The sequence below is a fragment of the Calidris pugnax genome, unplaced genomic scaffold, assembly GCF_001431845.1.
Source record: "Calidris pugnax isolate Ruff unplaced genomic scaffold, ASM143184v1 scaffold81, whole genome shotgun sequence".
Taxonomy (NCBI): Eukaryota; Metazoa; Chordata; class Aves; order Charadriiformes; family Scolopacidae; genus Calidris; species Calidris pugnax.
Window position 1 is genome coordinate 9,026,417 of NW_015090880.1, and position 21,801 is coordinate 9,048,217.

The following is a 21,801-nucleotide window of genomic DNA, read 5'->3' on the forward strand; positions in this document are numbered from 1 at the left end:
CCATGTGACGTCAGTCTGGAAATTGCTTAGACATAACTGAAAATTTTATCTTGCTGCTGTTGCAAAGCAATTTCAATTTCAGAAGTTGCCCATTCCTTTCTCTCAAATGTGGCAAACCTTTGATGGGAAGAACTGGAGCAAAGCTTTTTCCTTTTCTATTTATTTTGTTGACAGCTGTAGCATCTATTGCAGCTTCTTTTTCTGCCTTTTTTCTGTTGAGTTGCATTATTACTTTGAGATAGCGCTCCCCATCCTGCATATGCTGCTGAAGGAAGGAATGTTATAAAATAATTATGTGTTTTCATAAACCCTCTGGTAAATACCATCCCGAATTATGACACACATTGCCCAGGTTTCACGTTGCAAGGCTGCCGCTCGCTTTTGCAGTTACTTTCATACATCTTGTCATGGAAACCGAGTTTTCGCTTCCTTAGTTTCTTTTTTAGTTCTGACTTTCTTTTGCTCGTTCATTCCTTCACTGCCAATTGTTAATTTGATTTCAGTTGTTTGCTTTCAGTTTAGTTTCCTTTTGTGTTCTTTCTGGTTTTTTTTTCATGCTTTCTTCTTGTTTCTTTCACTTTTGCTGCTGGCCTTGCCCCCCGCCTTTCAATCACTCCCCAAAGCCAACACATGGCAGAATTGCTTGGTGGGTCACAGCCAAGTGCAGAAGGCGAGGGGGGCAAAGTCTCTCATGCCCCAGCCCCTGAAGCCGAGACAAAAAAGGATTCCAAAAAGGAGTCCAAAAAAAGGAAAGATTCCAAACCCCAGCCGAATCCAGAGCCGAAAAGGTAAGCGAAAGCGGGCAGTGCGCAGGAGTGTGTTGTGGAGGGCACCGGGCTCCTCGGTCGCTGAGCACACGGGGCAGTTTGGGTCCCCACGGCATGGGGAGACCCTCTGTGGCACTGGCATTTGGGTCAAACACTCTCCTGGGAGCTGGATGGCGTCTGGGCACCCACGTTTAGGGCCTTGAGATTTTTAGGGGTGTGTTTAGGGGATCGCTGACACGGCACGTAGGGATGGAGACCAGGCAGGGGAAACTGGCTGCCCCCATTGACCCTCTTCTGTAGACCAGGCTCATCAGCAGGAGGCTGTTGTGGGGACGGGACCTGGCTCTAGGCCTGTTTGACCCATAATGGAGAGGAGGTTGGATGCTGGTCACAACTACCCTGAGTACATCTTCACAGGGTCCAGCATAGCCAGAGCTGGAGCCTCCTCTTCATCAGGGTCGGTGGCAGGAGGTATCTCACGGTGCTGGCCATGGTGACACCCCACCATTCCCTCCCCGTGGGGCTGGAGAGTTGTGGGGTCAGGAAACTGTCTTGCTTTAAAACCCATGGGGTGTGTAGAGCCCAGTCCCTCGCCTGCCCAGCTGTCCAGGGCTGTGTGTGGCTGCTGTGCTCTGCCAGGAGACTGCTGGGCTGGGCCACCACCGGGCTCTTCGGGTCCTTTGTCTAAAATATTCCAAGAAAGGAGTGAGGTGTTTTGCTGTGACTTAGCTGTCGTTAGCTGATGGTTGACTTCACATCAGAAGGCTGAAGGTTCATATTCCTTCTTGCTCGCTGCTGTCTCTGTGTTGCCCAGGGATTACGGGAGCTGGGAGGCTGTGGCATTGCGCTTTCTGACCGAGGGCAGGCTCTGTGTAACACCCCAGAGCCGGAGGAGATTGGTGTGGATGCTGTGGTTTCTGGCCTCTGCTATCGGGACATCACGAAAAGGGACCACAGGGGGGCTGAGAGAAAACGCGACTCCGTATCTTTCGTGGCTACTGTCAGAAATCTGAGTATCTGAGCGGGAGAGTCACGATTTCTGTTCAGAAAGCTGTGGAGGCCACATGAATCATGCGATTTCAAAGCCGATATTTCCCCGTGCCGTCCTTACTGGCAGTTGGGACGTGCCTAAAGCCGGGTTCGCTTCATGTACATCCCTTCCTCCCACCTGCCGCGACCATACGCTGCTCTTTGCCTTAGGGCTGGCCGTGCTCTCCTTGGGAAACCTATAGCTCATGGCAGAGCTGAAAAGCTTTCCCTGTAAAATGTGCAGAGGTAGGAGCACGCCTGGCCTGGGACCTGGCACAGCGTCCTACGAAGCATCTCGGAGCAGCCGTGCATCGCGTTGTTATGGGTATGCATTGTGGTCTGGGAAAAATTCAAGTTACAAGACATTTTTCTGTTTTAACAAAGGCTTTTTTTGTGTGTGTGTGTGGAAACTGAGAAAGTGTTGATTTTCTTTACAAAAGGAAGTTCAAAAAAAACCAAAAACCAAGAAAGAAACCCAAGCGGGTGGTTTATCTTTCCCCGGAATGAGGTTGGCTGTCAGTCAGAATATGCCACCCGGTAATGAAGGTCGAGCAGGGAGCTGATTCCATGTGGCTATCAATCTCCGGTCCGGGCGGCAGACAGTGATGGAGCTGAGGTGGGCTGTCTGTTTGCATCGTGTTTGCGTGAGGTCAGGCAGCGAGACAACAGTCGCTGGCAGTCAGCGGGGAAGTGCGGGCGGGCTGCGGTGCGGGTGCTGGGGACAGCCCCAAGGTCAAGGCTGACAGGATGACAGGCATCAGCGCGGGGACCATGCCTCCTCGCCTGTCCGGCTCCCGCCTCGCCAGCACGGCCACCACACCATGGCCAGGATAAGGGGCAGGATGGATGCCGGTGGGAATGCACCTCCAGCTTGGAGCTGCCCCTGTGGCCACAGCAGGTGAAATCGTAGAATCGTCTAGGTTGGTCAAAAAGGGATTTGGGGGGATGATTTTTGGAACCCTGTTGTTTCACATGTCAGGGCTTGGTCTCACCCGCCTCCTTCAGGCTCCTGTAGCTTATTCAGCCCCCTGAGAGCCTGCCATAATCTCTCCAAACCAAGGCTGTAAATCAGTGCTATTTGCATGACGGTCCCCTTAATTTGTCTGTTAATTTCATCCTTTTCCAAGTGAAGATGGAGTTAAAATGTAAATTGCTTGTCCTGAGTTTCACCTCCTGCAGATAATACCTGAGTATGTAAGGTGAGGGCTGTCAGGAAGGCAGGACCAGGCAAAGACTGAATATCCACATGGTTTTCTGCTGTTACCACGTATTTGCTCTTCACTAAGACTGAGGAGCTTGAGGTTTTTTCACTGCCCTGGTCACTAGTGAGTTGATAACAGGGTTGTCTCTACCAGGTATCACTGGATGCCTTTTGTAAAGACCTGACGTTGTGAAAGCTGTTGCAATTTCTGATGCATTTACCTACGTGACAAGGAAAGAAAGGCAGAGAGTTACGTGTTAACGCTGTGTGTTTGGCGTCCGTTTGCTTTTGGTACCACCACTCTAGTATTGAGGTGTTGTTGCTCTCCTTTATCCGTAGTCCTCCAAAAAACTAGCAAAGGCAAGACACAGGAATGGGTTTGAGAAGACATAGTGATTATGGGTAAAATTATGAAAGGTCTTACGTGTTTGCCCAGGTCTTTCCCTGCCTTCTGTTTCCGTGTTTGTGGCCGTCCTCACGTTGGAGGGCTGTGACAGTACTGCCAGCGTCGTTTGACAGGCAGGGAGGTGATGTGTTAGAGGAGCCTGGCTGCTTCCCTGCCTGCCCACGGGAGAGCCTTTGCAGGGCAGAAAGGTGGGCTTGGCCTTCCCAGCCCCGGAGCCAGCACCTGAACCTTCAGCAGCGGTTCCTGCCCCAGCCAAAGGAGTGGCTTTCAGGAGTCACCTTGGGTTCCCTTGTGCCTTTTTTGGATTTAGCCATGTAATAGCTTTCTTTTTAAAGAAAGGCATCAAAAAAGACTCCTTCTGTGCTTGCTAATCCCAAACTTTTAAAAATGAGACTAAAATATTGACGGTGTGCATGCTAAGTGTCAGCAGACATTGGGGCTACCAGAATGGGGGTGCTGGACTCAATCCCCAACAGTCTAATATCGACTGAACACCGTCATTCTCTGCAAGTTGTTCAATGGCTACTTACCCAAGGTCCAAGCAGCCAGAAGTCTCTCTTTTAATTAATTTGGTATATCTGTGACTTGCCTTTTCCTCTGCTAGCTGTATTTTACGGTGTCAAACTTGTGTTCAAGGAGTAGCTCTTCCATAAGCCAACATTACCATTAGTTTTTTATAACTGTAAGCCAGCAAAAATAACGTTATTGTCATAAACCTCAAGGAATTGAAAACTCTGTGTAACATATTTGTAATTTTTTCCATTGTATTCTGATTACATATCAGGCTGTTTCACATAAAGGCAAGATTTCCATACAGGTAGTTAAAAAAACAAAAGAGGGACCTTTTTGGTCCCTTAAAAGAAGTAGTAATTGCATTAATTGCTTTATCACAGTGTCAGCATATGCTTCCCTAGTCCTTTGTGTTCAGTGTCCGTGTCTCATTCAGACGCGTAGCCCTGGCTGCGGTACGGCAGGTGAAAATCTGGCCGGGCATCGGGAGGTGCCGGCTCCGTGTCCCAGCCAGCCCGGTGATAAGTGCTCGGTGACAGGGCACACGTTAGGGCTGTCTGTGGGCCGGGACCCGGTTGATGTGATTCATTGCAATGGGTGTAGGATGGCAGTGCTCAGAAACCATCCGGTGGGGCCGCGGATCGCACGCGAGGAGCGATGAGCCGTGACTTGGCTGGGCGCCGCGGCGCAGAGGAGAGCCCCAGCCAGGGGAAGGCAGGAGCTGGGAGGGTGGAAATGGATCCCAAGCTCTACAGCATCCCGAGCCCAGAGGGCCAGGCTGAACAAAGGGCTTTCAACCGGTGCGAATTCCCAGAAGAAAGGGGAGTCGGGGGTAAAAAAAATCGATGTTTGCTGAATAAGCTTTTTTTTTTTTTTTAAGGGGTCTAAACAGGTGGGCTCTTTGAGGTGAGATTGGCTGGGGGAGATGTAGGAGGCAGCAGGCAGGCAGCTGTGGTCCTGCCCACGTCCCCAGAGCCTGTCCCCGTGCAACCGGTGGGACTTCGCGCAGGCGAGTCTTCCTGCGAGGGATCCTGCGAAAGCCTCTCCTGACACATGCCGTCCAAGGCACTAATCATCGATGTTTACTGTATAGCTCATATGTGCTGCACCTGGCAACCAGCAAGGGAGCTGAAGGCAGCACGTGTTTTATATTTGAGTTGTTACTTAAAAAATCAAATTATTTGCATCAGTTTTTGACATTGTTTTTTTTCCCTTGGCTCCGTGTGCCAGGGCTCACAGTGCGTGCAAAGATCTGTTTGCTACGTGTAAGCAATATTTTTCCCAGTAAAAAAAAAAAGTGTAGACAAGTGAAACATAAAAGGTGTAAAAGATGGTATGTCTTTTCATTTAGAAGCCGCCATGGTATTTCATACAGGCTTATGTCAAAGAGATTAACCCACTGGAGCTATACCGTATATTTATAATTGCATACAAATGCATGCTATTGCTTCATATATTAGTCTTTGTTAAAAAATCATTTTGATATATTTGTTTTAGCAGCATAACTAGCCCTGGGGGCACTGGGTATAATTAGAAAAGGGCATGGGGGGAGGCGGGGCTTGTAGAATAAAGCAGTGGCCTTAGGATCACAGGTCCTAATTATAATTTATAATTAACCCCAGAATTTGCACAAACCATCTAAGCTAAACAAGGACTATCATTTTTGCTGTTTAAATTGCAACCCTTTTTTTCTAATTTCACCACCTGCTTTGTTGATGTTGTTGTTTTCATGGCTTAGAACTTAAAAACAAGGGGGGGATTAGGAGAGCGGCATTTAAAACTTTTCATGTGAAATATTTACAGTGGGAATTTACTAGTTTGGAGCCAACTTAGCGAGTCTGCAGCAGAAGGAGTGATCTGAAACTTGTTTATTTATAATTAAAATTTTCCTTATTTATTTTTCTTGCCTTTTTTGCCCTTCTGCTTCCCTCTCTGCCCGCTTCTGCCGTACACCTCAAGTGTCCATGAGCAGGAGCTATAGGGAATTGGATGAAATTGTGTCTCCACACAGATGGAGAAGTTAATGTTGTTTGTTGACCCAAATTCGTGGACCCAAACCCATTTTGTCCCTCGTGCATCTGCATATACCGTGTACATGCAGAACTTTGGTTCACCCTTTTGCTCTCTCCTCTCGTTCCCCATCCCGGCTTCAGTGTGGTACCGATTGCGTGTGAGAACATCCATTTCCTCCAGCTGCATTTTAGCAGAGCCTTGCTGTGAAATGTGCTCACTGGAGGAGTTGGGGCTTCTGTCCATGAGATCAAATAGCAAATATCGAAGTTGACCTTTTCTGAGAACAAAATTACCAATAAGCACCAGAACAGGCCAGCAAATATCAAAGTTGAGCTGGAGACCTTTTCTGAAAACAAAATTACCAATAAGCACCAGAACAGGCTGGTGCGACTTGAGCTTCTCCTGGGAATTTTTTTCAGCCCCATCAGCCACGTACTAGAATTGTCTAGAGCACAGAAGTGAATCTTAAATTATAGTCATGCTAAGCTATATACCCTTTGTGTTCTTGCAAAAGGGAAAATAAATATGTTCCCTCAAAAAGATTACATTTTCAAAGTATATTTGACTTGAATATTTAATTAGGTTTCAAAATTACCAAGCTAATAAATTAAGTGCAAGGCTTTGGGTAGTGTTTTTCCAGTTCTATGTATATCCTGCATTTGTCACTAATTAATGAGTTTCTAATGCTTCAGCTTCTGGGAAGATGAGCAACAAAGATTAACATAACTAGTAAATCCGAAGATGTGCAGCTGGGTTATAGTATTTGAAATTTGACAAAAACATTGGAAGTATTATTATTTGTGACATGGCTCAAGATGGGGGATTGTGAGGAAAGCAAAGATGACAGAACTGGTGCTAACCACTGTGACAACAACTTGAAAAGCAGCCGACATGACATCTTTCCTATCATGCTGCCGAAAATGTCAACTTTGTGAAGGACAGTGAGAAAATGGTTTGCCGAAAATTTGAAAGGTAGATTCAAGAGATGCTCATCATGTCAGATGCAATATAGTCCACAGCTGGGTGAGAAAGGGAGTCCTTGCCGTGGTGATGGCTCTCGGTTGGCAGGCCCTTCCAGACATCCACGCTGCTCCAAAAATGGCTACAGCTGACCTGTAGATTGTCTCAAGTTTGCAGTAGCATGATACATGAGAGCGGCATGCGTTTACACCACGCAACAGGCCCTGCGTGGAGGGAGCGGTGGCTGGAGCCACCAGGTTTGGTGTCCTTCTGACTCACAAAGACCCTGAGACAGGCAAAGACCAGGGGGTTAAGCCTACGTGGTCTACGTGCACCTCAGTTGTTGGGTTGGCATCCCTTGGGGCGTTGTGACTGGGGTGAGAGCCGTGTTAGGCAGAGGTTCACTCTCCAGAGACCACCTTTTGTCTTTGTGTGGGTCAGTGTTTTCGTTGTTTTCGTATAGGTCAGTGTTTTCAAAGTGATGCTTCCAGAGCCACCACTGCCCAGTTGGGACATGGCTGATGCTCTCATGTCAGCCCATTTCGGGTGTCCACCACAGGTCGTTGTGTGACGAGTGCCATGTAACCCGTTCTGGTGACACTGAAGCCCTTTGAATACAGTGAGAAATTGCGATGCCTGTGAAAGGGCTGTGACCCAACCTGAGCTGTCAGATCCTGCCATTAAATCTCGCCGGTTGAGGTTACTGACCCAGCAAAGGGTAACATAACTTTCAGACCATTTCCAGTCCATCAGCAAATCACTGCCAGGGCAGGCGGCTTTTCCTACCTCGTTTGTCAGGGCTGATACAATTAACCTAGTGACACTCTGTGAGCTGTTATGGGTGCAGGGGGAGAGCCGAATGCCAAAAGTCAAATGAGGGCTTCAACCCTGCCCCTTAATGTAGGGCATTTATTGCGCTCTGCCTTGAATTATCTGCTCTTCTGCTGGGGAGCAAAGCAGGCGCTGCCAGGGGCAGAGCATCACAAAAGGCATGAACGTCTCTGTCTGAATATTAAATATTTTATGGAACTTTGGAATAAAAATACATTAAGCATGTTCAGACATTAATTTTTGCTCGATATCTAATTTGGTTTTTTTTGTGGCTTGCTCATTTCTTCAAAATAACTAGTCCTAATTAGGTACTAATGAGACCAGATCCATACTTCCAAAACTGTTTATGAAATGTGTTCCCCAGCTGAGACATTTTATCCAAGTTTCAGCCTAAATCTTTTTTCCTTTTTTTTTTTCTTTAATACACAACTAAATTTGGCAAATAATCAAGTAAAGATTTTTGATTAAATGCTGTTTAAATTTAAATACATCCCCTGGTATTCGAGTCTTTTTCTGTGTCCATGTTGCAAGTTTTATTTAATGTATATTTAGCATTAAAATTTTGCAGTAAAGATCATGTAAAGTTTACTAGTTCCTCTGTTAAAATGTTTTAATGATTTATTCACCTGTATTGAAATACCAGAGTTCGTATTTATGATACTAAGAGCGGACTAAATGCAGGGTCAAGGAGAAGGGATTGTACAAATTTTATAGCTTTTAATTTTTTATAGGGTTTTCGGGGGTTGGTTTTTTTTTTTTTAAGTTTAGGGCCTTTGATTGTTTAAGAGGAAAATAAAGCCAACCAATTAACCCCTGACAGGAGGTTCATTAGAAGCTTTGTAATCCCTTGCCAAGTCTTTTGTATCGCCAAAACCAGTCTAGTACGGCGGATTTACGCAGCTTAAGCTGAACGCTGGAGGAGGCCTTTAAGTAAGAACATTTGTTCAATTTGAAGACGTCTTACATTACCTAAAGAGCGCCTGTGCCAGCAGAGTTGCCCGGGAGTACCCAAATCCGTAGACTTTGCTCGCCGGCAGCGGGGAGCGGTGCCGTGGGTTGTCCGCCCGCCCGGTTCCTTGGGTGGATGGATTAAGACTCGTTCTTCTCCTCTCGCCCGGGATCCGGCTGCGCGGCGCGTTTTGCCGTGTGGGTGTGGGGGAGAAGGAGGGGATTGCTGCTTTCGGCTCTCGGATGGGTTGGCAGCGGAGGAGGTTACGGGGTGGAAGAGCACGGGGGGGACCATGGCATCATCCAGCCCCCGGGAGAGCTTCAGCAGGGCTCAGCCTGCACGCCCTGCTCCGTGACAGAGGAGAGATACCCCAGGGCAGCAGGACCTGGGCGTCTCGCAACGCACTCCTGCCCACTCCTGAGATACCCCAGTGTCCTAAATACTCTGAGAAAATCTTTGATAAATTGTATCAGTGTGTTCATTTTTTATAAATTAAAATGAAATGGCTGAAAAGGCACTGCATTTTCAATTTCAAAATGCATGTCTTGCATATTCTGCGTTTCGGCAGAATGTATTCAAGGTGGTTCACTTCAAGAAATCGCTGTAATGGGGTGATTCAGCGGTTATGAAGGAGGGCAGAATTTTATATTCTGTTTGTATATATGCCTGCTGTCGATATTCTTTTATACTGTGAACTGTGTTAAATCAGCAGCCAAATTTTTCTGCAGAAATTAAGTCCCTATTTTGCCAGCAATGGGCCCAATCCTGCAGTGAGAGCTGGCGCCGCACTCACTCTCGTATACCTATATTTAAAAGGGGATTCTGCTTTTTCCGACTTCTCTATGACAAAGAATAAAGGATGAGGAGGGGGGGAAAGGGTGTCCACATCCAGATTATCACTCTGAGAGGGGATATTTCTTTCTTTATTTATTGTTGATACCTCGATGTGGTGCTGCTGCGACCGCCCGTGTCTCGGCATGGCACATCCTCTGTCCCCGGTCTCACACTTGGTGACGTCCCTTTTGGAAAGGGCAGAGGTCTGTGTGCCGTGGGGCTGAGTTACCGGGGTGGCGAGGTGGAGTCTGAGTCATCCCTGGCATTTCTCCTCCAGGCCTGACGGGATAGGAACTGTGACCGTAGACGAGAAGGAGCGTTTCGAAGAGATCAAGGAGCGGCTTCGTTTGCTTCTGGAGAATCAGATCACGCATTTTAGGTAAAGGCAGAGAGCCCAGGCTGAATGCCAGAGGACTGATTTCCTCCCAGCTCCCTCCTATAAGCAGCAAAGCCAAAAGGCAGGTTTTGAATGCATACGGGAATTTTGCATAAGTGGCACAGACCTGTACAGGGCAGTGAAGCTTGCACTGTAGCATCTTTGTAGCCAGAGAGTGATTTTAAATATATAACCTTTAAAGGGTATTTCAAAACATCTTTTTCGCACAGGCATGGTAATGCTGTGGATTTATTTTCCTAAAATATAACGACAAAAAATCCCTTGTCCTCTTATTCTTCTCTCTTCCCCTCTGCTCAGTTATTGCCCGTTTATTTTCCCTTCTCTCTAGCATACAGCCAGGCAGGGCTTTCTGCAGGAATATTGTAGTTATGGAAGGGATGGAGACTGCCCCCACCGAAAGGGATGAATTGTCCCTGCCCACCAGTGGGGTCCTGGGCTGGGGGTGCAGGTTTGCACACCTTGGGGTGAGTCCCTGCATCAGTCCTTTGGAGCTGCCACTCGCCAGGGATGGTGGCTACCTCAGCCTGTTACCTACAGCCTGGTGCATCGCCGGGTCTCTGGCTGGAAATAAACATCCTTTCCAGAGGGGCTTTTTTTTTTTTTTTTTTTTTTTTTTTTTTTATTATTTTTACAAAGAGATGACATTTAACTCTCTCCTACGAGATCCAAAAACTCTCCAGGTAACACCCAGATTTCATAAGCTGCTAAAACTATCAACTTATTACTACCCCCGTATTCTAATTTGTTGCCTTTGTGTCCACACCATCAAACCATTTTTGGAGAGTTACCCCATAGAAATGCCGCTCATTCCGGTCAGAGGGACTAGATCGTTGCTTGGGCATATTTAGGAAAGCATCTTTATAACCCTGGAAAGGGTTGTTTGCAGGCACCTGGTCTGATGTTAACATGATGTTGTTTTTCTAGGTACTGCTTTCCATTTGGCCGTCCAGAAGGTGCACTAAAAGCTACTCTATCGCTGCTGGAAAGGGTAAGCATAAGAAAAGCAGAAAGCAGTTAAAATTACCTGTGTTCATGGATCTTTTCATCTAGAAGAGTTTGAAGAACGGTTGTTTTTGCATAGGATGTGCAATTAATATAGTTAATATTGAAACGTGGGGGTTTAGGTGGGGTTGTTATCTCTCCTGCTTCAGCTCGGAGGCGGGTGTGTAGCCTGGCCACTAAAGCAGCACAGCCTGTGTCTGTGCTGATAGTTAATGGTGGAGCATCTCGCTGGCAAGTGTCTACACCACAGACCCTTGTAAACGATGCCTGGCTGCCATCCGGTGAAATTCCCATCTCCAGGCATATTCATTCCTCAAGGGCATATGAAACCTGCTCACCAGCATCCTCCCCATCCTTATTTCAGCCTTCCTGTTCCTCCAACATCCTTCTCACCTCTGCTAAGCCACAGTATGGCCAAGCCCAGACCTAAACCCGAGTCCATCAGCAGAGCCCGGGAAGGGCATAACATTGCCTGGCGCTGGGGGAGTTGTGAAAGATTATAATGTCATGCCCAAAAAATCAGAAGCACCAATTTTGGGGCATGCCATAGGGTGTAGATGCAGAAGGGAAATAATACAGCAGGGGTAGGTCCCACGTCTCAAGCTGGCCAAGGTGACCTTGTAGTGGATCCTTCATATTGTACGCATACCCTGAGAGCCACACAGCAGTAGCGCAGGAATGGATGTATGTGCTGGGCTGGGAGAAAAGCAGTTCTGTGTGCCCGATGCCACAACAAATCAGATTTTCTTGTGTCAAGGTTCTGATGAAAGACATAGTTACTCCGGTCCCTCAAGAGGAGGTAAAAACAGTCATCCGTAAATGCTTGGAGCAAGCAGCTCTAGTCAATTATACTCGACTATCAGAGTATGCCAAAATTGAAGGTAAGGCTCTTTCTTTGTGAAATTACCATTTTTGTTATATTTCTAGGTGGCAGCTGTGGCTGGGAGCTATTTAAAAGAAGCTCATTCGCTATTTATTCGCTTGTCAATAAAACTGGTGTGATTCTGAATCATTTTTGTGGTGTTGGCTTTGGAAGCAGTTAAGAATGGAAGCTATGCAAAACGTTTCTTTTTCTGGAAAAGAGAGGAAACAGTTAAAAGGAACTGTAGCTTTTTTTTTTTTTTTTTTTTTCTGATCGTTAGTGCATTTGGCCAGTGGTGTAGTATTCAGACTCATGTCGTGGTTTTAAAAAACAAATTGAGAAATACTTGGGATGTCATCTTTGCAGCTGAAGGTATAGTGCAGCTAATTGCTTGTGACAGTGGAGTTCAGGAAACAAATGCAAAATAAGAAGCTGAAAAACTGTTTAATCTATGTTTAATCATTTGTAGCCAATTTAAAATGTCTTTTTTCTGGGAGTGTTTTGTTGTCTTTGCAGTTTGCATAGCAGTCATTGATCAGTGATCCCATCCCTGCATCAGATTTCTTTCTTGTCACTCTAAATCCGGCATAGCTGATATTATTGACCTTTTAAGTTATGGGAGAATAACAACCAGTGACCAGAGACACATGTAGCCATCAAAAAGACATTTTAAAGCTTGCTAGAGGATATGTGTTAGCTGAAGCTCTATGATCCAGTTGTTCTTTACGTGTTAATCAGTTTATGTTGGTACCTTGTCTCCTGCTATTCCCAACTTGAAACTCCTTCCCAACTTTATCCGAGTTCCCAATTGTTTAAACCTGTGTGTTCCAGATGAATGGTATGTTCTGCTCTAGACTTTGGGTTTCTGTCATGTGTGATGTGAAGCTTTCCCACAGTTGAGATTATTGTTGTATGCCTCTAGGACAATATTGAGAGGAGAAAAAAAACCCCAAAACTCCCTCTGATTTGTTCTTAGTTCTTGTTTACATAAAAAATTGGGTTATTATATGACAAATTGTCCAGGTTCTGTACATGACATGTCCTCTCTTTTTCCATTTTTTTCTGTCTAACGATGCAAATTGTGTACCAGTGGTAATGAATTCATTGTTATGCATCCAGTGAGAAACACTTAAGAATTGGGCACTAAAAGGATGTTTATCAGCTCTTGACTTGGTAATGAGTGACAAAAATAGAGAAGGAACGAAGGTTTCATAAGCACTGTATTATCAGGCAATTTATCAAAGTACTCAACTTCACAGGATATTTTAATTGGTGTATTCTGTAAAATGCAATGTTTAAATATACTTGACAAGGATGGAGAAAGACTGAGAATCAAAAGCAGCTTTTCTGTTGTTGGATGCTTCTACCCAGGGCTGGTTCCCTTAGGTTCTCTGTATAAATATCACTAACTCGTTGGTAAGATTTGCTCTCTTCTTTCAGATAAATCTATGCAAAAACAAACTTTATGATCTGTAAGTAAAAATGCATTCATTTCCAAAGTAGAACAGTTAGTGTGTACTTTTCCTTTTGTGCCTCAATTCTTCTTGGTTATGTTAATTACCTGCCCTCTTTTTCGCACTGTGACTTTTAGGTCTGGGAATACTTTGAAGCAACAAACCCTTTTTTTTCCAGCTACCTTTTCAGAGAAATAGTTCATTCCACACTACCTGCTCTCTTCTGCTTTTCTCCTCCTTTATCCGTGATTGGCCACAGCCACTTTTTGATACTTTCTCTATAAAAGTGGTTGTAACACCAATTTCCAAGCATGCTGGGATTGTTAGTTTGAACAACCCAACATCCGCCAGCTGCATGCATCAGGTTTTCTCTCATGAGCATAGTCCACTACGCGTTCAAATACTTCCACAGAAGAGCAAATAACAAATTTACCTTGGTCGGATGCATTCCTGTGTGCTGTACATGGCTTTGAAATCTTGCTTTTTAAAAGCTGACGTTTGAATGGCCACGCGTTTAGGAGAGTTTTGTCAGAGATGCAAAACCAAATCAGTGGCAGTGGTGCTTGAGGCTATGCTTATGAAGAAATACCTGTGAAAGCCTTAGATACTGAAGGCTGAAACCCTTAGTATCTCGGAGCCTTAAACCAATGAAATTCTATTTCCCTCTACTCATGATGGTTTGGTCATTATATTCTTGCAAACAGTTCAGAGCAAACCTCTAGAGTCATGGTCACAGCCTCTCTTGTGACTCATGGGCATGCTGAATGGTTAATCCAGTAGATCTCCAATTTTAACCCTCCTTTTTTTTCCTTTTTTTTTTTTCTTTTCTTCCTTTTATCCTGTGTGTATCCCAAAATACTCTACGGCTACTTTCCTCTTAACCTAATATAAAGTTTTCCTCTGACCTATAGCCTGTAACCTCTTTACCTTTGACCTAAGCCTCTTGCATGCCCAAATCCTCTTTTATAGGGAAAAAGAGAGAAATGTATGAGCATCCTGTCTTCTGCTTGGCCTCTCAAGTGATGGATTTAACCATTCGTGAGTACCTACCACCCTCCTCTCCATGCTGTCCTCACTCTTTCCGTTTTCATGACCTCCAGAAAGTCCAGATCCAAACCAACTCACTCTCCTTGCTTCAAGTCTTTTAGCATTGGCTTGTCTGTTGCTTCTGTCTGTGAAACCCAGTGTGAGAAGTCCAGTCACTTTTTATCAGCCTAAACCAGGTTAGACAATTAACCCATCTGTTTGTGACAAACTCAGATCGTCTGTAAGTTTTTTCAGTTCTTCTTTATGTCCGTGACCTGAATGCATTTTTACTTTGCTTCTGTGTAACCCCAATTTGTAAAGTGCTTGTCACTGGTACACAATCAAAAGGTAGCGGCTACATCGGGGAGCAGTGAGCTAGAGGTCAGATAAAGGACACTTGGAAAAAGCCGTCCCTTTGCCTGCGTATAAGATCTTTACCCAACCCTGTGTACGAGATCGTATGAGGCTGTCCTTTCTCTGTACATCAGATCTTACATGTCTCCTGTCTGTTAGCTCTCGAGCGGAAGGATGCGCTTTACTCGCTCTCCTCCTCGATTTTTTCACTGACTCCTTTGCACCGAGCTCTGGAGGGGACACCCCAGCCCTGCTGTCACTTGGAGATCCCCTCTGTGTCCTCAGAGCTCGCCCTCTCTGGTTTTCTATTTGTGCAGCGTTTTCTTTCACCTCCGTGAAAGGAGCTTCTTTTGGTAACCCCATGCTTTGGGGGGGGCGGGGGGGCAAGACGGGGCAACTTTTCTTCTTCTCAAATGTCATATATCACGCATAACTGGGGGGCTGTGCGGTCCACTTGCTCATTAATCCTGCATATCTGTTCTTGTTTCTCTCTTTTCTCTCCTTGTTGCTTTCTCTCTTTCATATAGAGAATCAAAAGGACGCAGGTGAACAATTGTATATGCATTATAAATTGCTAGGACTGTTGAGTTATATTTATTTTGTTTTCTTTTTTTTATTTTCATAGCTCCTTAAGATATGTACTCCTTCAGGCTGAAAATGGAGATGCATTGATACTTAAGGAGTTAATTTGTGCTGTCTACATAATCTCCTTTTCCTCCTTCCTTAGAATAGAGCGTAGATTAGAAGTACCTTGTAGAAATATAGTGTCGTCTTAGGAGACAGTTTTAGAGGAGAATCTAGCCTTTGTAAAGAGAAAGTTTCTTGTTTTCCAAAAGAACTGCAGCTCATTTTTTGGTGAAAAAATGTTGGTGATTTGGCCATTAATTTAACACACCTAACAAGCACATTTATAACTAAACTAACGTTCATTTTTGGTTTTCATATCTTCTGTTTGATCCCCTGATGGGAGGACTGGGTTTTTAATTATTTTTTTTTTTATTTATTTATTTATTTATTTTGTTAATGTGTAACAAACGATCCGGTCGGACAGAAGTCGTGTTTGTCTCTCGTTTTATAACCTGTGGTGACATGTAACGAGGCAAAGGCTCAGCTCAGCCCCCTCGGGTGCCCATCCCTTGGGAAGGGCTGGAGGAGCTCTGCAGGCCCTGCTCTCGTTTCTGTTGTATCCCGGAGTCCTAGTTCGGAAGTCCTTGAAACCTGAACTGTTCATTTCTTTTTGTGAGTAGATTGTTCTGTTTTGTGGAAAAAAAAAAAAAAAGGATCAGGTTGGTTTCTCTGTGTGCAAAGGGAAATTGCTTTTAAATAGCAGTAGGAGAGGCTGGGCCAGGTTCTGCCCTGGCTTCCCCAGGCATCCGCAGCTCAAATTTGGCCCAGGATCTAGACCGATTGTGTGACACTAAAATTAATTTTGAATAGGAATAAACATTGAGAAAATGGAGAATAATTTTTCCCTACAACTCCGAGAGGTGCAAATAGAACAATCCCAGCAATCCCAGCTGTTACCATTAACTCCAGCCCCTCAACGTGAGCGCAGGCTGGTGTGTGCTGAGCACGACAAACGCACCGAGCATCGCGCCTGCTGGTGGCAGATCCTCACGTGCCTACACTTTAGGAATTCGGAAGGATGTTTCTACGGCCCAGCTCATTTAAAAATAAAGCTGCTTCTTTCTCAATACTTGGAGCGAGTGAAAGGACGCAGGGAGCTGTGACTCCGCTGCTTCATGCCCACAAATCTCCCATTATCTTAAATGAAACATTTTCGGGCAAGGTCAGCAGGACTCAACTTGAAACCAGTTCCTCAGCTTAAGTGGAGTCAAAAGTGACTGGGTTTTGGCCTGACTTTTTATTTATTTTGCCAGAAGCAAGAATAAAAATAAGATACTGAAAACAACTTCTTCTTAAACACAACAATGTCACCCTTTGGTGTCCTTTCTCCTGAAAAACGTTTAGTCTCTTGCCTCCCTTTAAAAATATTGATTTGAAATAGAACATTAAACAGAACATTACACTAAAACAATTAAAGATGAATGACTTGTTTTAATTATTAATCAGACAAAACTACTAACACTCAGATTAATAAGCGCAACCTTTTAATAAGCGCTCGTCTGCTTATTTATATAAAGTCAGGAATCCATCAGTCCTTTAGAAAAGAGTAACTTCTCCATCCCATAAGCACAGGACTTGTGAAACGTGCTGCCCTGTGCAGGAGGGCCGTGGCGCTGAGGGATCCCACGAGCACAAGTGCCACTTTGCCCTGCTGGGGTTGGGTACCAGCAGCTTTAGAGCTGATGCCAGCCAAGGCGATACTTGTCAGTTTGGCAATTGATTGTTTTTAGTATAAGACTTTATTTATTTATTTATTTATTTAAGTTTTCAACCCGAGTATTTCTCATATTGTGCTTTGGTTTTGGTCTCTGTAAAGAGAGGCTTCTCGTGGTGCTGCTGAGTTGATGCGTGGAGATGAGGAGTGGAGGAGACGTGGGGATGAAGGCTGCTCGGTGCCGGGGGGGCAGAGCAGTGGGGCACGGGCTGCAAGCAGAAAGTAATGGAGAGCGCAGGGACCCACTGAAGTCCTATTGCTCTGTCACCAAGGGAAACCAGCTACTCTTGAGTTATCAAAAAATATCGAAAATGCTGGTGGAGAAGCCTGGCTTCCCTCAAAAACACACCTGGGGTGGGTGCAAAGCCAAAACCCGGTGCTGGGGTTGGTGCTGCTCATGGAGCGGTGAGGGGCAGCCGCGGTGGCTGTGCAGAGACAGACATCTCTTAGGTCTGAGTTGGGCTGGGGACCTGGGTGCACCCCCAGGAGAGGGACCAAGCACGGCGGCTTTGGCTGCATCAGCCTCAAGTTGGCACCAGCCATGGAGCATCTTGCACGTAGCGCTCACCCCGGCAGGCGTGGAAAGTGTCCTCAGCCAAGGGAGAGGGTGCACAAGGGGTCGGGTTTTGACTAGAGCGATGCAGCAGGTTGTTAAGAAGCAGTGGTACATTGCAAGGCTTTCGTGCTAGCCCTTGTCACAGTCCCCAAGCTCTCATAATGTCACTTGCCTTCCCCGATTCTGGGTCTCAGCCTGGGAAGCTCTGTGCATGTGTCCGTAACTCTTTGTGAGGGGGCTGAAGGATTAGGGGCCGAGCTGCCTGATGATTAACCTGGATAGTTCCTGTGCAATTGTCAGCCCAGCCACTGCTGGGTAATCACTCCCAGCATTTGTCACAAACCCCAAAGCTTAAAAAGAAAATAAAATTGCATTCCACCAATAACTATGGATGCGAAATGTATGAAAACATCAGTCTTTGTAGGTGGGAGTGGAGACTGAAGTCACTGATAAATCACGCCCTTTAACTCGGGCATGACTACAACCTGTGTTTGTGTGCTGCTGAACTACGGCTTTATTTGTTTCACTCCTTGAAATGGCATTTGGTTGTATTTAGCAAAGAATCATTATGCAGCTCTCAAGGTTTCCTCCCCCCCCGCTTTCTGAGGCAGTGTTTAAAGCAGTATCAAAGTTATTACAAGAGCTGCAGAAATCACAGAGATCTGCATTATGCCATTATCTTTCTACACGTCGCCTACCGACTGCAGAGCAACTCGCTGCCTGAGGCATGAGATACCATTCAGACATGCAAAAATTCTTCACAGAAAGTCAGAAGATCAGTTCTCTTTTCAGTATATTGAGTTTTGAGAGCTGAATTAGAGTCTCTGAGTTAAAAAAATTCTATGATTTTTTCTTACGTTTAAGATAACACATCTTATTTTAAAAGAAAAAATTTCATCATTGAAATCCCTTTCAGATACACGCAAATTCATTTCATGAATATAATAAAAAGCTGCTTTGCCTCGTCCTCAGGCTAAGTCCATTATTCTTTATAGTTATCTTGAGAACAGCAGCTCCTTTTATCATTTTCATGATTGGCTCGCAAATGAACACACACATAACACTTGTACACCAAAGGCTTTGGCAGGGGTCGTATATTTTTAATTATTAGAAGGAAATCATTGAGTCAGTGGCTATCTTTTAAAAAACGTGAAAAGTCAATAATGCTCTTCTCCTATTGCAAGCGTAATTCTCACTGTTGCTGACGATGTGGTAGTAACCTCTCTAGCAGAAATCATGGTGCTGAGTGAGAAATACATAGTTTGAAAATCTACCATTCCATAAGGAGTCACACACAATAAATTGCATTCAATATATATAGCCAAAGTAGCACAGATTTTTTTTAATATACCTGTTATACTCATTGCAGGCTGAAGCTTATTGCAAGAAGAACCCCAGAATTTGCCAAGTAATTCGAGTTTCTGCAAGTATTTTATTTGCAAGTATCGTGCAGAAGCATAAAAACCTTTGGCAGAAGTTTGTCCAGGAAAGCACTGGTTGTTAGTAAGGATGATGCTGCTCCTGCCTCTGATCTCAGTGGTGGAGGTGTTTAAATCTTACCCGTTTGACACACGTGAGCAATGAATACAAGAGCATTTCTGATGCTAAACTGGCGAGGGATTAGAGAGGAAAAGGAGAGGGAAGAAAGAAAAGCCAAAGTGAAACAAAACCTGCCACACAGGCTGCAGCTGGTCACTGGCAAGTGCCGTAAACCCCGTCCAGCATCACGCATCTCCCTCGCTCCCAGCAGGAGCCCAGACACCCCGCCAAAGGGACCTCCCGCATCATCTCCAAGACCTGGACCAGGAGAAGCACCTAAACTCACAGGGCATTGGCATCACGGCCCCCTTTCTATTTAAATTTACGGATTAAATTAGTCACTTTCCTTAGCCAGACCTTAATCTTTTAAATTTTCTTGCCCTCAAGAGGCAACAAAGAAAAGTGTGGGTCAGGGCTCACAAGGTGTTCAGCATGGTGAGGAAGGGAGAGAGCTCTTCATCTCCTCTCCTTCCACTCCAGGTGGTTTTGCAGCCATCATGCAAGAGCTTTAGACTCGGGTCTCAACATTTTAAAAGAACAAAAGAGCTGAACGTTTGTGCAGATTGGGCCAGATCAGAATTACATTGAGAGTTCGTTGCTTAACCTGCTGTAATCCCTTGTGGAAGCTTATTTTTGAGAGCCGGGGGCGGCAGAGAGATGCCAGGATCAGGGGTAAGGCGCTGGGGGGGATCTCTCACGGGTCCCCCCGGAGAAGTGAAAGCCACCCCGGGGCACTGTGCTGACAACTGCACAGCAGGAGCCTCCTCCAAGCTGTTTTGTACGCGCTGCACTAGCGATTCGTGAAGCCCTGGTGCTGCTGCATCTCTTGCCTCTTCCTCCTCTGCTAATGACTTTTCCCTAGGACAGAAAACAGTTGGCACAAGTCAGGCCCGTTCGACACTGTGGGGTCTGGTTGTTCTTGAAGTCTGAAATCTATTTTTTGGTGGGTAGCTGTTGGTGGTGCAGGGGCTGGGCTCATATTTAAGGATGCTTGAGGGTCACAGCACTGAGAAGGGCAGTGGGATGCAGTTCTGAGATGTGATTTTCCCCTGGCTTTGACACTCTTAGGAGGAGCTCCCTCTCTTTGACTCTCCCAACTTTGGGGACAGATAGACTCATTTGAGTTCCCACCACGCGGTTGCTGGATGTGAGTGGGAGATGTGGGGTCCCCTCTCCCCACAGTCCCTTCCCCTCCAGGGACCTTGGCAAAAACTGCTCTCCATAGGGATGGGCAGTAAAATATTCTTCCCACATCTACATGTTGAGCTCAGGAGCCATCAGTGAGTAGTAGCCAAATTGAATTCTTGCTTATGTTTTAAATTAGAGTGAAAGTCATTAGGCCAATGCCCAAAAAGCAATTATTTTTGTCACTTGAGCCTGAGAGGTTTGTTTCTGGGGGACAAAGCCACCCTTGGTAAACACTGAGCAAGGATCAGGATGACTCCAGACGTGAACAAATAGATTTGCTTTTCCTGTTATCCGAAAAAAAACAATAACAAAAAAGCCAGAAACCAGTAGCTTTTCTCTAAGAGTCTGAATTAAATCATTGCACAGCTTAAAAGATTAAAACGTGTGTGTGTGTGTGTGTGTGTGTGTGTGTGTGTGTGTGTGTGCGTGCACGTGAACGTTGTATGTGTGTTTATGTACGTGTGTATATCTATCTCTACGTATGGAGAGGGGAACAAACCTAACTCATACTCTTTAACTAACGGTTTACTCGAATATTCTTTATTATACTTTGATAAGTGTTAAAATTCTGTAAGAATTAAAAGCAATCAGAAATCTACTTTGCACAAGCCAACCGCTTTTTTTTTTCCCCACTGGAAAATGCAAGCGAAATGGCAAGGACTTTTGGCAATAGAATGTCCAGATAAATATGCCAGATTCCTTGCAAATGGCATTATTAAAAATAGTCACAATGCTGCTAAAAACTGTTATTAAATGGAATAGAAGCTATTGTGTTAATATATTCACGGTACGTAATTTATTCTCAGAGTGTATGTAAAAGGAAAGGCTATTTTCTTTGAATTTTTCCTATGCTGATATTGTAAACTATATGACAGATGGGTCAAGTCCTGATTGCAGTATTCTAACATTTGGAATAGCAAGTAACATATTTGATAGAGCTGGCAAGTTTTTATATATGATTCAACCCAGAATATAAAAGCCACTAGAATTCCAAGTTGAAAATAATTAAATGAGCTGGAAACGATCAGGAACCACACATTTTTAAGTGACAGATTTTTTTACATGTTTAAATTGCACAAGAATATTTTATAGCTCCCTTTAACCAACAGTGACGTTTAATTCTAAAATGTGTAATTGATATTTGCAAAGCAATTAATTCCTGTGGCTCATTATTCTATTGCTAAATGTACCTAGGCACTGGGGCGCTGACTTAAAGTCATCTTTTTTAGTTTACCTTTTCGGAATTCCAGAGTTTTAACCGAATTAACCTATTTCAGTTCCCCCACGTGGGTGAGTGAAGTGCAGTTTCATGCTTGCATCGGATTTTGAGCTTTCTGATTGCACAGAAACGTAGGATGTTCGAATCTGCTGACTTCTAGAATATGTGTTGTCAAATGGTGTCATTACCGTGTAATACTTCAAGTACCGATGAGCAAAAACCCAGCAGCTTATTCCATTTGTATTTGATCATTTCTGCTTATGTTCCTTTCGAAGTTTCCATCTTTTTGTCACTGTTTATGAAGTCATTTGTCTCTTTACTTTTGGCGTCTCTCTCCGTCATGCACAAGCAGCCCGTCCGTCC

At 44.9% G+C, this 21,801-nt stretch overlaps 1 protein-coding gene across 1 annotated transcript in view; it reads left to right on the forward strand.

Annotated features, from left to right (window-relative positions):
- CADPS (Ca++-dependent secretion activator) overlaps positions 1 to 21,801 on the forward strand; it is a 350,522-nt gene that overhangs the window by 268,926 nt on the left and 59,795 nt on the right. Inside the window, exons 15-19 of the mRNA XM_014946638.1 lie at positions 9,778 to 9,879; positions 10,822 to 10,885; positions 11,657 to 11,780; positions 14,185 to 14,253; positions 15,123 to 15,140. Coding sequence (XP_014802124.1) covers positions 9,778 to 9,879; positions 10,822 to 10,885; positions 11,657 to 11,780; positions 14,185 to 14,253; positions 15,123 to 15,140 — 377 coding nt within the window. The remainder of the gene's footprint in view (positions 1 to 9,777; positions 9,880 to 10,821; positions 10,886 to 11,656; positions 11,781 to 14,184; positions 14,254 to 15,122; positions 15,141 to 21,801) is intronic.